We start from the raw sequence: 22,793 nt of genomic DNA, 5'->3' as shown, positions 1-22,793 counted from the left end.
GGGGAAAGCAGTGGATGTGTTATTCCTTGACTTTAGCAAAGCTTTTGATATGGTCTCCCACAGTATTCTTGCTGCCAAGTTAAAGAAGTATGGACTGGATGAATGGACTATAAGGTGGATAGAAAGCTGGCTAGATTGTCGGTCTCAACGGGTAGTGAGACCGACAATGCAAGAAGTGGGCATTCACCCACGAAAGCTTATGCTCCCAATACTTCTGTTAGTCTTAAAGGTGCCACAGGACCCTCTGTTGCTTTTTACAGATTCAGACTAACACGGCTACCCCTCTGATACTTTACAATATGGCTAAACATCTATTTTTTTCATGTGAATTATGAGATAATGATGCACATAATTAATCATGAGCACTGGGCACCTTCTAAAACATACACAATTATTGTTCACATACACAATTACAGGTTCATTTATCAAAGGATTAAGAGCATAATGACATTTTCCCTCTGTTATTGCTAAATCACATACACTGGCTGAAGACAGTGCATTCGTAGCCAATCCCAGGTTCTTCTACGCAGGCTCCCAATTCTACTGTTTTCCCCCAGGGACTCTTTTATTACCCATACTCTGTGATCCAGCACTGTCTGATTAACATTAAGGCCTAGGGCTACAATGGGGGAAACCCAATTTATTTCTGCTTCTGACATCAGTGAAACAAATACAGTGATTTCTCCAGATCTTTTATCATAGGTAAAATTTACCTTTTTGTACCAGAATTGCAAATCTCTCTCAATCTGGGTGGATTTTTTCCAAACAATGCTCCGAATTTCCAATGGGAGAATCCTATTGTTCATACCATCACAAATCATGTCCTTTACCGCATCAATAATCCATATCTGTATTTGGAAACATGCCAGGGTCAAGGAACATTACTCTGGAGGACACCAGCAGCCAGGAAGAACTGGAGGTGGTCCTTTCTTTGGGATTGCGCCCATTCCTCTAAAACCTGTGCCACCCCATTCTATATGCAGCTTAGCTGATCTAAGGATAACCTCAGGGTCTTGTTAAATCCGTTAGGTGTTGCCCCACTGCATTCATTTTATTTGCAACCACTCCTCATATATGCTATAAAGAAACCGTACCCCCATGCCAAATTCTCCCAATACATTCCTTTTTACTCGATCCTTGCTGGGTCTGGAGACATCATGAATATTAATTCCATTTTTACAACCCTATTATAATGGCTGGACAAACTTTTCATAGTGGGGCTGTATTGCCGAAATGTTAATTACAGGTGGTTCCAGAATCCACACTTCTATACCTTTTACTCCATGTGGTCCCTGAAGGACCATTTTCTAGTCATATTGGGCTCCATATTAATAACCATTTTACCAAGGCACCATGTAAACACTTCATTATCCTTTGTTCCTGTTATAAATTTCCTGAAGACAGAGGGCTTCCAAAGTGTAGGGCAAAATAATGTTCATTCCCCTCCCAGGAACACTTTGTGTCCAGCATTTGGGAATGAAAGGGAGTGTTTTAGACTAAAATGAACTGGCTTTTCCCCTGGGGCTGTCCATTTGAGGATGTCAGTTCACTAATGAATACACTTAGTACAATTAGATAGAAGCCTGTCAGTTCCCACCCAGCGACAACCATACCACCTGGATAGCCTACAATTCCTCCCACTCGTCGTTTGTGTATAAGTGATGGGGCTGTTGCCACTGACGTGGTAGAGATTCTGTAGTCACCAGCATAGACCATGTGCCACCCAAACCATGATACATTGCCAGTTGTTGCTCTTTCCCACGCTAATATTGACTTTGTCCCAGTCCAAGCCTTTCAGTTTTACTGAAGTGGGACCACTGGGACCTAAAAGTGGGACATAGGTGCCTCAAATGCCAGTTAGGAACCTAAGACCCTTGGTGAATCTAGGCCTGAGGGCCAGATATTAAAGGTATTTAAAGGTTTCACAGAACACACAGAGAAGTTAGATACAAACATTAAATATTCTTGCTGTCAGGTTGCAGTGAAGGTTGCACAACCTTTTTCTTAGAATCCAGAACCAAGAACCAAAAACCGAGAGAGACAAAGCAGGAGACGCAACAGCGAGACTGTGGCTCAGAGAAGCGCATTCTGGCCCAATGATGATGTATGTATTCACATAATTAGTCAAAAATAAAGTCTTGCCATCATTCCTGGGAAATTGTCAATAGTCCTTGAACCATAGCTGTTCATAGCATACACACAGAGAAATTAAATAAAAACATACATATTATTGCTGAGAGGTTGCAACATAAGACTATATTTCTTAGAATTCAGAACAACACAAGATCCCCAAAAACAGAGAGAGAAAAGCAACGGCGGGTATCTAATTGCAGTGTAAACATACTCTTAGGCAGGAGGCACAACTCACCCCACCTTGCTTTAAGATAGCTCTTTCCAAGCTGACTCTGATAGCACACTTACAGAGCCCTTATCCTGCAAGCAACCCCCCACTCTTAAAACGATCGCTGGCAAATTCAACACTCTCAGCAGATCAGAAGTTCTGGGAGTAGAGGTGAAGCAGTTGGGAGCGCAGGTGGTGTTCTCTTCAGTCCTTCCAGTCAAGGGTAGTGGCCCAGGAAGAGACAGATGCATCCTGGAGGTGAATGCCTGGCTGCAAAGATGGTGTCACCAGGAGGGTTTCAGCTTTCTTGACCATGGGATGCTAAGGGGAAGAGCATATTTGGCTAAAGATTGGCTAAACTAGTGAGGAGGGCTTTAAACTAGGTGCAAAGGGGGCAGGTGATCAAAGGACATGGGTAAGTCAAAAACATGAAGACCCGGTAGAAAGCTCAGAATTGCGGGGGGGGGGGGGGGGAAGAGCATGGGTTGTTATAGCAGGGATAAAGAAGTGACAAGACAGAACTAGGGCAGGGGAATGAAATCAGTATCTTAGCTGTCTGTATACTAATGGAAAAAGTATGGGGAATAAGCAAGAAGAATGTAAAATGCTAGTAAATAAACATAACTATGACATAGTTTGCATCACGAACACTTGGTGGGATAATATGCATGACTGGAATATTGTTATAAAAGGATACAGCTTGCTCAGGAAGGAGAGGCAGGGGAAAAAGTGAGGCGGTGTTGCCATATATATATAGAGAGAGAACAAGTATACACTTGGACTGAGGTTGTGATGGAAATAGGAGACAGACTTGTTGAAAGTCTCTGAATAAGGATAAAAGGGGTAAAAAACAAGGGTGATGTCATGTTAAAAGTCTGTTACAGACCACCTAATGAGGAAGAAGAGGTGGATGAGGCTTTTTATTAAACAACTAACAAAATCATACAAAACACAGGACTTGGTAGTGGGGGGAACTCCAACTACTAAGACATCTGGTGGGAAAATAACACAGCAGGGCACAGATTATAATTATCCAAGTTCTTAGAATGTATTGGAGACAATTTTTTATTTCAAAAGTGGAGAAAGCTACTGGGGGGAGGCTGCTCTAGATTTCATTTTGATAAAGAGGGAGGAACTTGTTGAGAATTTGATAGGGGAAGGCAACCTGGGTGAAAGTGACCATGAAATTGTAGAGTTCGTGAGTCTAAGGAATGGTACGAGGGAGAATAGCAAAATAGAGACACTGGCAAATTCAGGAAGTAGTAGGTAAGATCCCATGGGAAGCAAGTCTAAAAGGGGAAAAACAATTGAAGACAGTTGGCAGTTTTTCATAGAGCCATTATAATGGAACAAGGGCAAACTAGCCCACTGCGTAGGAAAGAGGAATAATCGGACAAGACTACACTGGCTTAACCAGGTCTTCAATGAGCTGAAAATCAAAAGAGTCCTACAAAAAGTGGAAACAAGATCAAATTACAAAGGATTACTATAAACAAATGACACAAGTATGTAGGGACAAAATTAGAAAGGCCAAGGCATAAAACGCAATCAAACTAGTTAGAGACACAAAGGGTAACAACAAAACATTCTACAAATACATTGGAAGCAAAAGGAAGCCCAAGAAGACCCATTCCTCAATGGGGGGGGGGGGGAGGGAATAATAGCTTAATGATTTCTTTGTTTCAGTTTTCACTAAGAAGGTTGGTGGCGAATGGACATCTAGCACAGTGAATGTCAGTGAGAATGAGATAGATCACAAGTTAAAATAGGAAAAGAACAAGTTAAAAATTACTTAGACAAATTGGATGTTTTCAGTTAATAATATACACTTCATTTCCAGTCTGATTTTTTTTCTAGTTTTGTCATCCAGGCATTGGATCACGTTTTATCTTTCTCTGCTAGATTGAAGAGCCCATTATTAAATATTTATTCCCTGTGTAGATACTTATAGACTATAATCAAGTCACCCCCTTAACCTTTTCTTTCTTAAGCTAAATAGACTGAGCTCTGAAAGTATATCCTTATAAGGCAGGTTTTCTAATCCTTTAATCATTCGTATGGCTCTTCTTTAAACTTTCTCCACTTTATCATCATCCTTCTTTAATTGTTACACCACAGTATTCCAGCAGAGGTCGCAACAGTGCCAAATACAGAGGGACAATAACCTTTATACTCCTACTCAAGATTCCCCTGTTTAGGCATCCAGAGATTGCATTAGTCCCTTTGATCACAGCATCACACTGGAAGCTTGTGTTCAGGTGATTATCCACCACAAAGCCTAACCCTTTTCAGATTCACTGCTTCCCAGGATAGAGTTCCCCACCATGTATGTATAGCCTATATTCTTTGTTCCTATACGTATACATTTAGTCATATTAAAACGGGTATTGTTTGCTTATCAGATCACTATGAAACAGTGACCTGCCCTCTTCAGTATTTACCATGCTCACAATTTTTGTTTTATGTGCAAACTTTATCAGTGATGATTTTATATTTTCTGCCAGGTCACTGATAATAATATTAAATAGCACAGGGTCAAGAACCTTATGGGTCAAGAACCCTATGGGACCCTGCACTAGAAATACATCCGCTCAATGATGATTCCCCAGTTACAGTTACTTTTTTGAGACCTATCAGTTAGAACACAATAAATGAATTCAAAGCTGGCTATGTTAATGTTACATCATTCTCATTTTTTAATCAAAATGTCTTGCGGTACCCATTGAAAGGCCTAACAGCAGTCAGATTACATCAGCACCATAACCTTTATCAACCAAATTTGTAATCTCATGAAAAAATCTCTAGTGGCAGTTCCTTCTGCACAACATTCAACAGCATCTCTCTCACTCTCTCGCTCTCAATTCTTGGTGTTTTACTCCAAAACGATCTCTGAGACCCTCTTTCGGAAAATGAGCAAGCCAGCAAATATGCAGTGTGGTTGTAGCCGTGTGGGTCCCAGGATATGAAAGAGACCAGGTGAGTGAGGTAATATCTTTTAATGGATCAACTTCTGTGGGTGAAAGAGTTGAGCTTTCACAGACCTCTTCTTTAGGTCTCAATAAACAGCAAGTAGCAGACAGCTTTTTCAGGCTTGCCAAAAGAATCAGAGATATTTTCTTCTGTTTGGTCTCCTAGATGAACTTATATCCTTCTGTTAAGAAATTAGTGGTAGGCATATAATGCTTCAGAATTTCTTTTAGGTTCAGGTCTCCAGCTCAGCAGGTTCTTGTGGAAAACGTAAGTTTTAAAGCATGTTAAATGGTGTTTTTCATGCCAATGTTAGGAAAACAGCCCTTTGTTTATCACTATCTTCTATTTGCATTTTGCATAAAAATACTGCTTGAATCTTTGAACAAATGTTTCAAATTTTTCCTCTTTTTCATTAAATTGGAAGCTGTCCATAATGACACAAGCAGCCATTTTATCTTTACTCTCTTCTCCTCTTCTTCGTTTTTTAACCATTCCATCCTCACTTCCAGTTTGGTGTATATTCTCCCTACATCCCAGTGGCTCTAGGGCATTTGCCCTGCTTGCAAGATCTAGGTTAAATCTCTGTACTCACTGAGGAAGAGCAGTGACTTGAACCTGGGTGCCCCACACAGATGATGAGTGCTTTGGACTTGGTGTACACCTTCTAAATCAGACCCCCACAGATGAGCTAGGTGGGTGAAGCCTAGTTTAAGACTCATGCCTGGCCAGAGGCAGGATCTAGGCAGTGAGAAGTTCAGCTTAGTGGATTTGCCCATGCCCACTAGCAGCTTTTCGTGCCTCTTTACTGGTGGAAACCTAGCTGCTATAGGGATAGGTGGCAGCTGAGTAGTAGTTTTGACGATCTAAATTTTGCATTTCAGCATTTTGTGTCATTTAGGAACCTAAATCACTTTGTGGATCTAGTCCTATGGACCTGTCCTTTTGCAAATTAGCTTAAAGAGCCAGAATTTTAATGGTATCGAGGAACCTGCCCCCTGTTGAAACCAATGGAAGTTAAGCGCTCAAAGAGCATAAAAACTGGCCCTAAATCTCATGAGGATTTACTTCCTAAATGCCTAAGGGCCAGCTTTACAAAGGATTTAGGAGTCTAAATATGCAAATAGAGTATTTTGGTGGGATTTTTAAAAGTGCCTATCCATGTAATTTCAATTGACTTCAAATCTCACTAGGCACCTGTCTGCATCTTTAGGTGCCTAAATACCTTTACAATTCTGGCCCCAAGTCACTTTTGAAAATGAGACTTAGACATCTAAGCCAGTTAGATGTTGCACCCTGAGAAGAGCAACATCTAAATACCTGGGCCTAAATCCTTCTCCTTGTGAGGAGATTCAAATAACACCTCATTTATTTTCTTCTAAATTAAACATTTCTAGAGATGCTGTTAAATTCTGAGTGGACTCCATATTCATAGAATCATAGCATATTGGGGTTGGAAGAGACCTCAGTCGGTCATCTAGTTCAATCCCCTGCTCAAATCACGACCAAAACCATCTAAATCATCCCAGCCAGGGTTTTGTCAAGGCTGATCATAAAAATCTGTTTCTCACATATGTGCCCCATTTTTTAAATTTTGCTTTCCATAATGACTATACTGACAATGATATCGCTGCGTGTTTTAGCTGCAACTGCCAGATTTCATTAGCCAACTCTTATCCGATTCAATGCATTGCATCATTGGTCTTGATTGATATTTTCATATATGGAAGGCAATGTAGTCTACTGAATCATCATGCTGGCAGGGAGGACATTTGGGTTCTTATTCTGGCTCTGCTATTCGAGACGGCCTGGTCTACACTACACAGTTAGGTTGACATAAGACAGTATATGTGAACCTAGTTGTGTATTTGTGTACACTCAAATTTGTGCCCCATTATAATAACTTACTAACACCCTCTCCCAGACTGGCATAAAGTCAATCAATGTACGTAGGGGAACCTAGTTTGAGTGTAAAAAAAAAAAAACTTACTTATCATAGAATATCAGGATTGGAAGGGACCTCATGAGGTCATCTAGTCCAACCCCCTGCTCAAATCAGGACCAATCGCCAACGAACTCATCCAAACCAGGGCTTTGTGCAGGATGACCTTAAAAACCTCTAAGGAAGGAGATTCCACTAGGTAACCCATTCCAGTGTTTACATCGACCCTAAATGTCATCCATCAGGGGAGTTATTTCAGCTTCTTAAATTTTGCTTTCCATAATGACTATACTGACAATGATACCTCTGTGTGTTTTAGCTGCAACTGCTGCCATTGGGGCCTTCACACCCACAGAACATCTGAGCCAGATAAGGAGAAGAAAGACGAGGACTCGGGATTACATGTTCAATGAGATCCTGCAAACCAGTGCTTCATCAGAGAACAAGCATAGGTCCTGGAGGATGAACATTGCAGACGCCCTGGAGAAGGACAAAGTGGAGCAGTGAAAGGTGCAGGGCAAGGAGAAGGAGATGCATCAGGACATAATGGGGCTTCTCAAGCAGCAAACAAATATGCTGCAGACTCTGGTGGGCCTGCAGAGTCAACAAGCCGAAGCGTCCTTCCCTCTGCAGCCCACTCAATACTGGGACCAACTTATACCCCCTCAACGTTCATTGTGGCATCAGGGCTTGCTGCAGTACCCCAGCCACTCCATTCTGGGGGCCATGAAAGTCAACCATAGCTTCACATACTCTGACCTGTCAACGCCACAGCTGATTTTATGTAGCTGAAATGGGCATGCATGTCCTTTCCGCTTCATATCTTCTGATCTCTTAATTTAGTAAATTTTATTAAGTTTTTAATATATTTGCTTTTAAATTGCCCAGGTTCTGGTTTTTTTGTGGGGTTTTGGTGGGGATTGCACTGATTTGGTTACAGAATAAAATTCTGTGATTTGAAACATAATTCATCTTTATTAGTTAAAAACATATGCTGGCTGGTGCTCATCAGTTCTGAAAGCGACCTGTTACTGCACAGTGCCACACAACTCATAAGATTAGTCACAAGCACTAATAACAGATGCATTGATAATGTTATATCTCTACATGTACAGCAATCACCACAGGATTCATATCGGGCCACAGAAGAGCAGGCCAGGTAGAGCACAATACAACCGCACACACTACTCTGGTTCACTATTAAAATGGTCTTTCAAATCCTCTCTGAGCCACATAGCTCTGCGTTGAGCTCTTCTAATAACCCTTGTATCTGGCTGTTCCAATTCAGCTGACAGCCGATCCCCCTCCACCCTGCCAGTAACTTCTCCCCCTTTGCTTCACAGCTATTACGCAGGACTCAATGGGTATCTATAAGCATTGGGCTCTTTTTCTCACAGAGGTCCAATCTTGTGAGTGAACGCCAGCATCCCTTCAAACAGCCAAAGGCACATTCAACTGTCATGCGGTGCCAGTAACTGCTGAATCCTTCCTTTATGCTGTCGAGGTGGCTGGTTTACAGCTTCATGAGCCAAGAGAAAGTCTGCATAAGGCAGGATCACTTCTGGCATTTCAACATCACCAATGATAATCCACCAGTCGGGGGAGGGGAAAATCTCCCTGCTTGCACTTTCTGAACAGTCATGCACCTTCCCTGACCAGCCCACACTGATGTTGGTGAAGCATCCCGGGTGATCCACAAGCCCTTACACAACCATGGAAAAGCAGCCTTTTTCTGTTGATGTACTCTGTGGAAAGGTGGTCTGGTGCCAAAATAGGGATTTGTGTACTGTCTATCATCCACCTGCAGGTCGGGAACCCAATTGCTGTAAATCTATTCACTGTGTTCTGCACACTGTTGAGAGTCACATTCCTGAGTAGCAGGAGGAGATTAATGGCCCTGCGAACTTGCATGACATAGGCCCCTGCGGTGGTTTTTTCCAACTCCAAATTGATTCCTCACTGCATTATTTAGACACCTGACTCTAAGAGAGGAACCATCAGCTGAGATAGGCATCTCCCTCCTGGAGTTCTCTCTCGGAAGGGGCAGGGCTTAGAATTGCCTATTGGCTAGTTTAGGCAGCTCCCTCCTCAGAGGGCTGGCTTTTGTGGATTCCATCCTGGGCGCTTGTCTTTCCCCGTGCGTTGTACCTGGAACCCAGGTTACCTAACTCTGAGCTGTGGGGTCCACTGGTGACAAGGTTCTCAAAAGTGAGGCATTGCAATGCCTAAGCCCCTTTGTGGATCTAGCCCCTAGTTTTTAAAGAGGCTTGCTAAACTGTGCTGTGAAATTTGAATCTGGTTTCTGTGTAAATTCCCATCTGTGTGTGTACTCAGTAAGTAACTGGGCATATAAATGTTCACTTCCATGTGCAAAGATGGGATTTTGTGTATGTGCCTGCAACACAACTCACTCAGCCTCTTGGCAGTTTAGGGGATTAGCTCCTTCCAGGTCTGATGCCCTTTCTTTGCACAAGGGGGCCCCCCTTTCTCTCTCTGTCTGGGACTCAGTGTACTCCTTCATGACTCCTGCTGCAAGGTCACAGTTGTTCTCTCCTTCTGTGATATCAAAGTCTCATTGGACGACTGTCCCAGGCAGTCTTTGGCTGGCTGGTAGGGGAACCCAGGCTTACCCACTATTCCGGGATCCAGTCCTGGGACCCTATTTCCAGTAACTATGGTCTACTTGCATCTTTCCCCTGGACTCCTTCCTATTTCTCTAGTCCTATCTTCTGGCCTCCCCCTCTTTTCAGTTTTATCAGTCCAAATTCCTTCCTCCCAGCAGGTAATTGCAGACTACCTAACTCTGTAGCCCCAAACACACCTCTCTTCTTCCAGGGAGAAACTACAGACTACTTTCCTTAAAGCCCCTTTACTGCCAACTTTCTGGCTTTATAACATCCCCACCTATTCCCTCTCAGCTGGGCTCCATCTTCAATTAGCCTGTCAATCCCTGGCTCTTCCCCAAAAACAAGTTAATTGACAACATTTAACCTGCTCTGTCTTGTGTGAGGTGGACACCCTATCAGAGTGCCAACTATTAGCCAAGTATTAGGTACAATTATGAGGGACCTTTGAAAACTGACTACACCTGCTACACAATTGCTCTGTGTAGCAGATACAATGGACTCTGATCCAGATGAGTTAATCAAGACACCGTCACTTCAGAATCAGTAAGAAGTTAGAATGATGTTGCCAGTGATGGATTTGGCTTAGGAGTTTAGAGCATAGACACATGGGGATGTAGAAGTGAATATTCCTGATTCATGCAAAGGCTCGGACTGGCATGTTAGCTCAGCTATTTATGACTCTATGGACAGTTTCCACTTCCACTGAGGATTCTACTATAGGATCATAGAAAATTAGGGTTGGACGAGACCTCAGGAGGTCCATCTAGTCTGTCTTCTGCTTAACATTTTGTAAAACAAATCTCTGGCTCCAAAGAACTCTTTTAAGGTAAAGAGCATAAAGTATTTTCTTTTCCAAAGTTACATTTGTCTGTTTGAGGGGGGTAAGGAGCCCAGCCATGAGAATCTGAATTCAAAGCTGGTGTAAGGCAGCTGCTTCTCCAAGAAGTGTGACAACTTTTAATTAAATGAAAGTTTATTTCAGTATTTCAAAATTAGTCCCATAGTGTGATATGTTTTGGGAAGCTGGAACAAAAATACTTAGTGTGTGGTGAAGGACTGTCTCTTCATTATGTCAGGTGGCAAAGAGAGAAAATAGCAGCACCTGCCTTCACTTTTGCATTCAATGATTACTAGGACTAGAAGCCAACAGCAAAGGAATATTTTTTGCTTATGTTTAATCCAGGTTAATGCTATACATTTTTAAATACATGTTTTGGAGTTTACTCTATCATGCAGTCCCTGCGATGGAATGACTCTGGCCTTGTTGTCTCGTGTTGCACTGCGGCTCCAAAGGCAGATTAGGTAGGGCAGAGCACTGGAAGAGAGAAAATGAGATAGTTCAGGACCTGGTTGCTCTAGTATGAGGCAGGAAAATATTTCACTTCTTTGATATGTAGTGACTGAGAACACTGGCACACAAGAGCACTGTTTCTAACACAAACATTGCAGATGGTTATCACTAGCATGGACTGTCCCTGCAATGGTTCAATAGCTCCACACTACAACTCTGGACTTTGTTGTAGTTTTTTTTGCACTGGATACCCACACAGCTGAAGAAAGAAACTATGCTTCATCCATCTCTGCTTCTGCTGCCTTGGTGTAGCAAAGAAGGAAAGGAAGGGAAGGGGTATAACCAGACAGCAGCCCACAGCTGGTGGCTGGTCCCATAGGTACTATTACCAGCTGGTGGGGTTTAGAGTAGCCCCTAGAGTAGCCACATGGTGAGGCTCTGACTGGTGTAAAAGTGGTCAAAGAATCAGGGAGCCATAATCAACTTCCCAACATTCCCCCCATCTCTTCTGTGCCCAGCTGAAACTGGGCACAGAAGAGACTCTAGGCCTCTAGTATTACAGTGTACTAGTGTATTACACACAAAACAACACAGGAAAAGAACATGAAGGTTGCAAAGTCAGTCAGGAGATAGACAATGCCAGAATTCAGGTTGTGGGTAGAAGTGGTCCTGTGGAAAAAATGTATGTGATTATGTAATTAAAGACTGTGTCATAATGCATATAGGCTGTGCAGGCAACCTTAATTCTGGCATTTCTTACCTTTTGAGTGCTTGACTTTGCAAACTTAATAATGTTCTTTTAATTTTTGGTGTAATTACCAAGTTTTAAAAAAAAGCAAACTGAAAAACCAGAAATTGCATCATGTAGCATCATATGGACATTAACATGGGTCATTAGCAGGACTGGAACCTTTAGATCCACTGCACAGAGCTCTGAGGAGCTAATGGAGTAACTAATAGAATTAGTAGACTGTAATCCTCTATGTGGACCAGCTCTTGAGAGGGATGGGACACTTTGCCAGTGGGTTTCCCTGATATTTGCTGAGAGCAGAGGAACGGAGAGACTCCGGAATCTTGGATTCCATTCCAGGCTCTGAAGGGGAATGTTCTCTAATGGGCACAGACTGTTCTGTCCATTTTCCCCAAGCTTGAGGCCTTCTGCCCCTTCCCCTCCAACTCACCCCTGTCCAAGTCCCAGCTCTTTCCCACTACTGGCTCCTTGTCCCAATCCTATTCCTGACACCTAGTCAGTCCCAGTTTCCACTCCTCAGAATTCTCAACCCAGCCTCACTCTTCTTGCCCGGACAGTCCTAGTCTCCCCCATTTGGACTCCCTGTCCCAGTCTCCTCCCCTCCATCCCAGTGTTCACCCCATTCTTCCAGTTCCAGTCTCTTTGCCCAGCGAGTTCCAGTTCCCCTCCTAGCTCCTCCTCTGAAGCATCTCTCTCCGTGCCCCACCTCCAGTCACCCCCACATTCACATTCCCCCTCCCCACTGGCTCCCAGTCTCAGTCTCCCTCCCAGTGTTCTTTTTCCAGTGTTTGTGTCCCTTCCTATCTGACTCTTTTTCCCAGTCTCTTTGCTGAGCAAATCCCAATTCTCCCCCCACAACCTGGCTCCTTGTCAGATCCGTCTCCTCCCCCGTTCCCTCTGTACCACAGGTTCCCAGTCCTAGTCTTTTTACAGTCCTCCCTTCCCCTTCTTGTTTTCTCATCCTATTTCAGTTTCCCAACCACCCACTGGTTCCTAGGCCTTGCCCAATTTCTCTCTCTGGCTCCCAGTCCCAGTCTCCCTGCCCAATCATTCCCAATGTCCTCTGTGTCCCAGATCCTAGTCCAAGTCTTCTTGCCCAGCCAGTCTCAGTTTCCCCATAACTCCCAGTCCCAGCTTCTCTTTGGCTCCCTTCCAATCTCTAATTCCAGTCTCCCTTCACTCTACCTCAGCTCCTTGTTCCAATCTACACCCCTCACATCCACCAGGTCTGGCTCTTGTCCTCTCTGCTTTTGATTCAGGCAGCTTCCACATTGCCTTGGCATCAGCAGGCAGGGCATTGAGAGCATACGAGAGACAGCCTGCGTACATAAGAGCATAAGAATGGCCATATTGGGTCAGACCAATGGTCCATCTACCCCAGTACCCTGTTTTCTGACAATGGCCAATACCAGATGCTTCAGAGGGAATGAATAGAGCAGGGCAATTATTGAGTGATCCATCCCCTGTCATTCATTCACAGCATCTGGCAGTCAGAGGCATGGGTTGCATCCCTGACCATCTTGTATAATAACCATTGATGGACTTATCTTCCATGAACTTATCTAATTCTTTTTTGAACCCACTTATACTTTTGAACTTCACAACATCCTCTGGCAATGAGTTCCATAGGTTGACCATGTATTATGTGATAGTGCTTCCTTTGGTTTGTTTTAAACCTATGGCCTATTCATTTCATTTGGTGGCCTGTCATTTGGATGTTACGTGAAGGGGTAAATAACACTTCCTTATTCACTTTCTTCATACCATTCATTATTTGATAGACCTCTATCATATTACCCCTCGGGCATCTCGTTTTCAAGCTGAAAAGTCCCAGTCTTTGTAATCTCTCCTCACATGGAAGCTATTTCATACCACTAATCATTTCTGTTGCCCTTCTCTGTACCTTTTCCAATTCTAATATATCTTTTTGGAGATGGGGGGGACCAGAACTGCACAAGGGGTGGGTGTACAATGGCTTAATATAGTGGCATTATATTTTCAGTCTTATTATCTATCCCTTTCCTCATGGGGCCTAACGTTCTGTTCGCTTTATTGACTGCTGCTGCACATGAAGCAGATGTTTTCAGAGAACTATCGATGCTCTTTTTCTTGATCTGGTAACAGCTCATTTAAACCCCATCATTTTCTATGTATCATTGGGATTGTGTTTTGCAATGTGCATTACTTTGCATTTATCAACACTGAATTTTATCTGCCATTTTGTTGCCCAGTCACCCAGTTTTGTGAGATCCCTTTGTAACTCTTCACAGCCTGCTATGGATTTAACTATCTTATGTAATTTTGTATCACCTGCAAACGTTGCCACCTCACTGTTTTCCCTTTTTTTTCCAGATCATTTATGAATATGTTGAACAGCACTGGTCCCAGTACAGATCCCTGGGGGACCCCTCTATTTACCTCTCTTCACTGTAGAAACTGGCCATTTATTCCTAACCTTTGTTTCCTGTCTTTTAACCAGTTACTGATCCATGAGTAGACCTTCCCTTTTATCCCAGTACAGATCCCTGGGGGACCCCTCTATTTACCTCTCTTCACTGTAGAAACTGGCCATTTATTCCTAACCTTTGTTTCCTGTCTTTTAACCAGTTACTGATCCATGAGTGGACCTTCCCTTTTATCCCATTACTGCTTGCTTCGCTTAAGAGCCTTTGGAGAAACTTGCAAACTGCTAAAGGCACAGAAGAGAGACACTGCCTCAGACAGTGAGGAGTTTGAGGATAGAAACAGGGGTACTTAGCTGTCTTAGATTTAGAATGACGAAATCAAAGCTCTTTTAACACAGAATGTCCTGATGCAGTAGTAAAAATTCCAAGGTAAATAATCACAAAGAACGAGAGAGGTGATTAGTTATTTGAAACAGCAAATAACAGCTCAGAAGGGAATTATATCCGCTTTTTCAGGAATAGGGGAGGAAAAAGTTCAAAGGCTGAGACTTTTATTGGAAGAAAGACAAAGTGCACTTCCGTGGATTCAAGAAGCACCAGTAATCTAAAACTATGCGTGATTGTAGTGAAGGAAAAACCTAAATGGAAAAAAAACCTTGGAAAAACTATCCGCCTCATCTTGAAGGTAAATCTAGACAAAAGACTTAATAGGAAAAGCAGCATGATTTTAACACTTTTTAAAAATTAAATAAATAAAAAAGGAGATATAGTTCTCTATTGGCTAAAAGGCAGGTAAAAATCTCTGCTATTTTACTAAATAATCTGAAAACTTAAATTTGTTATAAAATGTTTTTGTACATTGGTGTACTGGCATGATCCATGCACATCAACCCCTGTGTGTGTGTGTGTGTGTGTGTGTGTGTGTCCATCTAACCACATGAGCCTAAGTTTAAAAAAAGGTCTCTATTAATTAATCAATCCAAATTTTAAATAAAAACATTTAAAAGAAAGTGCAATAAATGTATGGAATTAAATGCCGTTAAAAGCTTAAACTGTTTTCTAAACCCCTTAGGTAAAGTAAAGTAATAAGTACACATATAAAATGTTTTATTGCTTCTTTATTAAGAACGTGGGTTACTAGTTAAAGGTTACTGGTTTAATATGTTAATAAATATAGAATCATAGAAATGTAGGACTGGAAGGGACCTCGATAGATCATCTAGTCCAGTCCCCTGCACTGAGGCAGGAGTACGTTGGGTTTTTCTTAACCATTTGTTTAATTGTTTTGTTTCAGTCATTCAAGAAAAACATCTTTGGTTTCTGGCTGAATTTCAGTTAAAATGAAGTTATTGACTTCAGGGTTTTTTAGGAATTAACTGTTCACTGCAGTCAGCTTGTATGTCTTTCTCCTCACTGACTAACCCTGATAACCTTTTCTATATTGTCAAGTATCAGAGGGGTAGCCGTGTTAGTCTGAATCTGTAAAAAGCAACAGAGGGTCCTGTGGCACCTTTGAGACTAACAGAAGTACTGGGAGCATAAGCTTTCGTGGGTAAGAACCTCACTTCTTCAGATGCAAGTGCATCTTCAGTGCATCTGAAGAAGTGAGGTTCTTACCCACGAAAGCTTATGCTCCCAGTACTTCTGTTAGTCTCAAAGGTGCCACAGGACCCTCTGTTGCTTTTCTATATTGTTTCTTTTTATACGTTGTGTACATTCTGTGTCCTATGACCATTTTTATTTGGGGTTTTATATTCATTGCAACAAAAACAAACTAATTTTGCACATAATTATATAAAAACTTGTGTTTTTCTATATCAACTTTTTAAAAAATTAAAGCTAAAAAGACCTCTGTTAATTTTTTTTTTAGGTTGTAATAAGTTTCTAAGATACAAGGTTATTTTGTTATATTTTATTTTATACATTGTAAGCGCCTTTGATTTTAAGCAGTCAAATCTTTTCTTTTAATAATTGGTGTTTATAAATGCAAAAGTGTATAATGTCAATTCCTCTGGCAAAAGGGATAGAGGAATGATGCTGGCTGTGGTAAAGGCTAAATCATCCCTGGATGTGGAGTGGAACAAAAAAAGGGCTGAAAATGCAGCTCAGGTCCTGTCAGTGCTGTTAAGGTACAATGGAAGGGTTTTGAGTTGGCAGGCCTGCAGAAATGAGACGCCACCGTACAAAAACTTGTTGGAGGTGCAGAACCCTCACAACATAAGGGGACCCCACTGAGGATAATACAGTTCCCCTGGGGAGAAAATGGATGGATGGCTCAAGCTCAGATGCATGGGTGTGGATTATCCCTAAAGACCTGCAATCTGCATTTATATACATATATCATAAACTGCCAACTGGAGGGCATCAGGGAACTGAAAAAACAGTGTTTCGTATTCAGCAAATAGGTTGGTTGCTACAGATGAAGCAAGTCGTTAAACATTATATTGAGAACTGTTTGGTATGTGTCCAAACTAATCCAGGGTCTACAAAAAAACAAGGCCAAATTAGGATATCAACAAACAGAAGGACCTTGGGTTAGGTTGCAAATTGACTATCTTGGACTATTACCTAAAACTAGTATGGTTAAGTTAGAACAAGTCTTTACAAGATGGGGGCTCCCCTGGATAATAGACTCAGATCAAAGGACGCCCCTTGCAACCTAGTTAGGAAGGTCCTTATAGTGTTGTGGGGAAAAAAACAGCCTGACGGTGTACGTGGTGTGCATTGATAAAGGAAAGCAGATGTGGGACAAATGGTTACACATTAATCAGGTGAAAATGTTTAAAGGGGAAGCAGGATACTGCTATTATTGATGTTTTACAGAACGGCTTTGTTACTAGAATACTTTTTGTCTGTGGGACTATGGGTCTGGATCATGCAAACGGAACCAAGTGAAGCAAACAATCTGGAACTCCCAGCCACCAGACTCTGCAAACTCATCACAGACTACAACTACAAGTGGGCGGTCGGATGAAACCCAAGACAACCGGAATTCCAATGCCAGCTATGTATGAACTTGGTATTAAGGAGACTCAATGTGGTCAAAGGGCTAGACAGATACATTTGGCTACAATTACACTAGAGACACTGGTAAAATGGACTTGCAAGTACCATACGCCTACTCTGAAGGAGGAGTTACAATAATAAATACGCATAATATTTCTAAGGCACTAAATCAGTGGTTTTCAAACTGCGGGTCGCGACCCAGTACTGGGTCGTGGAATGTAAGGCATTGGGTCACAGCGGCTCTGGTCAGAACTGCCGACCGGGCCATTAAAAGTCCCAGAGGTCATGCTAGTGGCCAGCAGCAGGTCTGGCTCCTGGGGGGGGGGGCATAGGGCTCCGCATACTGTCCCCGACCTGAGCACCGGCTCCCCATTTAGCTGGGGGGGGGCATCAACAATTTTCGTCAACTGAGTCGCCAGAAAAAAAGTTTTAAAACCACTGCATTAAATGAAACCCTGGAAAAGGTTAATCAGTTAATTGGGCATAATAATGATGAGGCTGAAAACCATACTATGGCTAAGGCGGTAATGTGTGGGGCAAGGGTATGTGTGATGGTGTACCCCATAAGGCTTCATGGGAATATGCTTATGAATGTATATATGATATAACCGGAATATGTTTTATGCTACATATGCCATGTAACATATCTATGTAAAGGTTATGATTTACTGAATACATTCCTCCTATATGTATGCATGTACCATTTTTGTACTTGAAGTTAGGAATACTGGCTGTATACTTGCTTGACAGCCTTGGTCAGCTTCTTGAGAAAGGAATGTGCAAATTAAGTGCCCAGTCAAGAACCACTTGAGCCAACAATGAACTCGAAGATGCCAACCCACATTGGAGCTTTCCCAGGAATGTGATTTGGCTGGTAAGAAACTTAGTCATGCATGGACAGGTGACTTGCCCATGTGACTCCAAAACTCCATCTCGGAGCTGGACTTTGCATAGGAGAGTGGAGGGGGCCCCCCACCCACAAGAGAAAGTCTATTTAAGCCTGTGGGAGACCCCTCCATTTTGTCTTTGGCTGGCTAAAGAGATAGCCTCTCCACCCCCAAGGATGCCTGAAAGAGACAAAGGACAGTAACTACAGGGGGTATGAGTGATTGCTGGACCCAGACTAGAAGGAGACTAGTCTGTAAAAGGATGCTTACTGGAACTGGTGAGGTTTTATCTGTATTCAGTTTTCTTAGACATAGACTTGCGTGTTCTATTTTATTTTACTTGGTAATTCACTTTGTTCTGTCTGTCACTACTTGGAACCACTTAAATCCTACTTTCTGTATTTAATAAAATCACTTTTTACTTATTAATTAACTCAGAGTATGTATTAATATCGGGGGGTGGCAAACAGCTGTGCATATCTCTCTATCAGTGTTATAAAGGGTGAACAATTTATGAGTTTACCCTATATAAGCTTTATACAGGATAAAAACAGATTTATTTGGGTTTTAGACCCCATTGGGAGTTGGGCATCTGAGCGTTAAAGACAGGAACACTTCTGTAAGTTGCTTTTAGTTAAGTCTGCAGCTTTGGGGCATGTGGTTCGGACCCTGGGTCTGTGTTGGAGCAGACAGGCATGTCTGGCTCAAAAAGACAGGGTGCTGGAGTCCCAGGCTGGCAGGGAAAGCAGGGGCAGAAGTAGTTTTGGCACATCAGTTGGCAGTTCCCAAGGGTGTTTCTGTGATCCAACCCGCCACAGTATGTACATATTAATGAGACTTAAAGAAGTTTTTTAAGACCTGGAGGCAGGGAAAGTGCTGGATCATGTCACTGACAAGCAAATATTAAATTGATATAAGGATGAGACACAAGTGTTAAAAGAAGCTTATGTCCTCCTTGAGTTGGTTACGGTAGTTATGCTAACTCCTGACTGCAGCCCTCTTAGAGAGGCCATGCAGGTTTATGTCTCTCTACCACTAACTAAAAAGAGAAATATCTACAAAACCCGAATGTGTTTCCCCTTGGTGCGAGTTCTAGAGGACCCTGTTTTTAGGACCAAGACACCTCAGGTACTGGTAAGGCACTTTCATGGCTGGTGGTAGGTAGCTACTGTGGATTGCTGCATGGAGAAGCACATGAGATTGGTTTACCAGTGTGATGCCCTCAGGGCCATGCCACCAAGCTGGGGTTTAGTAAGGACGAGACGGAACCCTCAGAGAGGGCTCATCTTGTGTGCCCAGTACGACTGAGTGCCTGGAATAGACCAGCACCACATAGGTGGGAAATGGAGGTTACACAGCAAACAAAATACAATTATGGAGGGAACGTGTGTCCACTTGACCAATGGAATTGATGTTTTACCCCTGAATTTGAAACCATGATTGGATAAGTCAAAGAGATCCCTGTACCTAAATTTGTAAACTTCCATTTTTAATTAACATTTTGGGTTCTGGAATGAAGTTGTATCACCTTTAGCAGGTGTATAAAGAAGCTCAGGCTGGGTCTACACTACCCACCTGAATCGTCGGCGGGTAGAAATCGACCTCTCGGGGATCGATTTATCGCGTCCCAATGGGACGCGACAATCGATCCCCAAATCGATGCTCTTACTCCACCAGCGGAGGTGGGAGTAAGCGCCGTCGACGGGAAGCCGCAGAAGTCGATTTTTGCCACCGTCCCTACAGCGGGGTAAGTCGGCTGCGATACGTCAAATTCAGCTATGCTATTCACGTAGCTGAATTTGCATTTCTTAAGTCGACACCCCCCCCCCCTGTAGTGAAGATGTAGCCTCAGTGAGAGACAGGCTCCTCAAGGGGGAAACTGATAAAATTGGTCCTTTAGCTGCATCTGTTTTTACATATCTTTTATATTATGTGATTCACATTTAACCTTTGTTGTTGCTCATTGTGTTGCTCTATTTATTACTGAATTATTCAAAATTATATTAACCAGTAAATTATCCGATAGTTTCTGGTAAAGCAAACTGGTCTACAAATATGATACAGTTCTTGTCCCTAGTGAAGTAATGTATAGTCTGTAAGTAATTTGCTGTAATTTGTACTAAATACTAAATAAGTGCTTTTAACTAAGTGATTACTCATTAATTTCTTTTAATTATTAAATGATTGTGAATGATGTCTATTACTATTTACAGAACAGAAAAAATACTGTTCGAGAAATTAAACGATGAATGTTAAGCAACTGTAATTAATTTATTTCTTTGTGTGCTGCTTTGCACCACATCATGACCTGCAGTTTGAAGGCTGTATGATTTAATCCAAAACCCACTGAGCATAACAGCACTATGCTCCCTGCTGGACACAATGCAAGGTCTTCAAACACTTTTCCATGAAGCTGTTCAATGATGACTTATGCAAGATTTTTGCACCCACTTGAGTTTCTACCATTACCTGAACAGTTTTGTTTGAGTCAAGATGAAAGCTTTTTGGGCCAGGACCAGTGTAGTCATAGATCCCAAGGCCAGAAGGGACCATTATGATCCTCTAGTCTGACCTCCTGTATAGCAAAGGACACAGAACCTCCCCCAAAACATCCAATCTTGATTTTAAATGTGCCAGTGATGCAAAATCCACCATGACCCTTGGCTAATTGTTCCAGTAGTTAATTATTCTCATTGTTAAAAACATATGGCTTATTTCCAGTCTGAAATGGTCTCTGGATATGTTTGTAAAAGGCCAAGCTCACTGTTGGTCTTCAGAAAATAATAATTGTTGAGTAGGTAAAAATTATCCTGGTGTCTAGAGCTGTCTTGGTTGTTTTGGTTGTTTGGGGTTTGTAAATTTTACCTTTTAAAATGTAGTCCGTTAGCAATGTAGGGACCTTCTCGTTATCCTCCTTCATTGCAAAAAGAACTGGAAAAAGAGGAAACAATCATGAGAATGACCCTTGAAAGGCAGAAGAATTTTATGGCTTCAGCCCCACACCAATGCCTGGCTTTCAGCCAGGGCCTAGAAATTGTTCAGTGAAACCAGGGACCTTATACTCCCACCACAGGACACAATTAATGAGAGTTTCTCATATCTATCAGGTGTGGAAGAGGGCTATGTGTAAGCATGCATATGTGCATGTGTATGAACAGGGACCTTATAGTGCTGTGACATTGTATAAACAGTAGATACTGTGAAAATAAACAGAATAAAAATTTAAAAACTCCCAGAAGTTTCTAGAGCTGCTGCCCAGAATCAGTACCACATTATCTCTCTCTCTCTCTCTCATTTAATTAATTCAGTTTAAGTTCCTGAGTAATAAGACAGGATGGTAATGCTGATCCTGGGGGCACAATAAGGAATAATTTGCAATATTCTGCAGACATAGAATCTCAGGGTTGGAAGGGACCTCAGGAGGTCATCTAGTCCAACCCCCTGCTCAAAGCAGGACCAATCCCCAGACAGATTTTTGCCCCAGATCCCTAAATGGCCCCCTCAAGGATTGAACTCACAACCCTGGATTTAGGAGGCCAATGCTCAAACCACTGAGCTATCCCTCCCCACCATGCTATCATGGGGCTATCTTGCTATCTAAGATAGCAGATATGCTATCTTGGGCAGTGATCTCATTAGATTTTTCAATACAAGCCCTGTTGTGCTAGATTTCCAGGACACCCTAGGGTGCTGCTGGAAGTAATGTTGAGGTAGTGAGTGGCAATCGCCTCTCTTGGAGCCAGGTTCTGAACTCAGGTACAGTCATATGAATCGGAGCAATTCCATGGAGATCAGTGGGATTATTCCAGATTTCCACTGGTGTAATTGAGACTAATCTATCTGAGAACGACTATTAAATCAATATCCCATCATGGTGTTAGGGTCACTGGGCTGGGTAGAAGCTGACTGCTTTAAGGGAACACTTAATAGCAAGTTCTTGACTCATTAAAGTTTAAAAGTCATTCAAGAGCATAGCTGTAAACCTAGTAAATCCCAGGCAATTCTAACACTTGGCCACAATACACTCTTTTGTAAAGTGGACATGAGATTCCTCTTCACTTTCTGAACTGCTACTAGTCATTGTTAAATAGCTTCCACCATAGGTGCTGGAACTAAGGGTGCTGGGGGTGCTGCAGCACCTCTTGGCTTGAAGCGGTTTCCATCATATCCAGGGTTTACAGTTTGGTTCAACGGCCCTCAGCACCCCCATTATACAAATTGTTCAGCCCTCCTGGCATCCACATTCCACTCCAGTAGGGAATCAGGCTCTAGATTTTTTGCTGCCCCAAGCAAAAAAATTTTTGGCTGCCCCACCCCAGCCCTGCGCTCTTCCCTCCCCCCCCCCCCCCCCCCCCACTGCTCCCTCCTGCCGCCCCAGCCCTGGGTCACCGGTAACTCACTCCCAGGGCGGGTCATTCAGCAGGAATTTTGGATGTGCACAGAACACAGACAGGATTGGTTCCCATATGGTTACAGAACTGCAGTAAAGTGGAACAATTTTCAGCTTGTGTGATTGGAGGATATCTGGATGCAGATTATAAGGCTGTCCTACATAAATGAGGAAACGTTGAGGTGC

General features: G+C 42.5%; 2 protein-coding genes across 8 annotated transcripts in view; one reads left to right on the top strand and one right to left on the bottom strand.

Annotated features, from left to right (window-relative positions):
• The window catches only part of LOC135976036 (nascent polypeptide-associated complex subunit alpha, muscle-specific form-like), a 1,165,876-nt gene that overhangs the window by 5,712 nt on the left and 1,137,371 nt on the right, over window positions 1-22,793 (top strand). The window lies entirely within an intron of this gene.
• Window positions 8,206-22,793, bottom strand: part of FEZ1 (fasciculation and elongation protein zeta 1) — a 165,038-nt gene continuing 150,450 nt past the window's right edge. For 5 of the 7 annotated variants that reach the window (XM_065570055.1, XM_065570057.1, XM_065570051.1 and 2 more), the window contains 2 exons: window positions 21,083-21,148; window positions 8,206-11,192 (listed from right to left, as the gene is read on the bottom strand). In XM_065570055.1, the coding sequence (XP_065426127.1) occupies window positions 11,176-11,192; window positions 21,083-21,148 (83 nt within the window). In that variant the 3' untranslated portion in view covers window positions 8,206-11,175. The remainder of the gene's footprint in view (window positions 11,193-21,082; window positions 21,149-22,793) is intronic. The other 2 variants (XM_065570053.1, XM_065570054.1) reach the window with 1 other exon arrangement.

The sequence above is a fragment of the Chrysemys picta genome, chromosome 16 (assembly GCF_011386835.1).
Source record: "Chrysemys picta bellii isolate R12L10 chromosome 16, ASM1138683v2, whole genome shotgun sequence".
Lineage (NCBI taxonomy): Eukaryota > Metazoa > Chordata > Testudines > Emydidae > Chrysemys > Chrysemys picta.
Note: the sequence above shows the minus strand (reverse complement) of the source record. Positions and strands in the feature narration are given on the sequence as shown.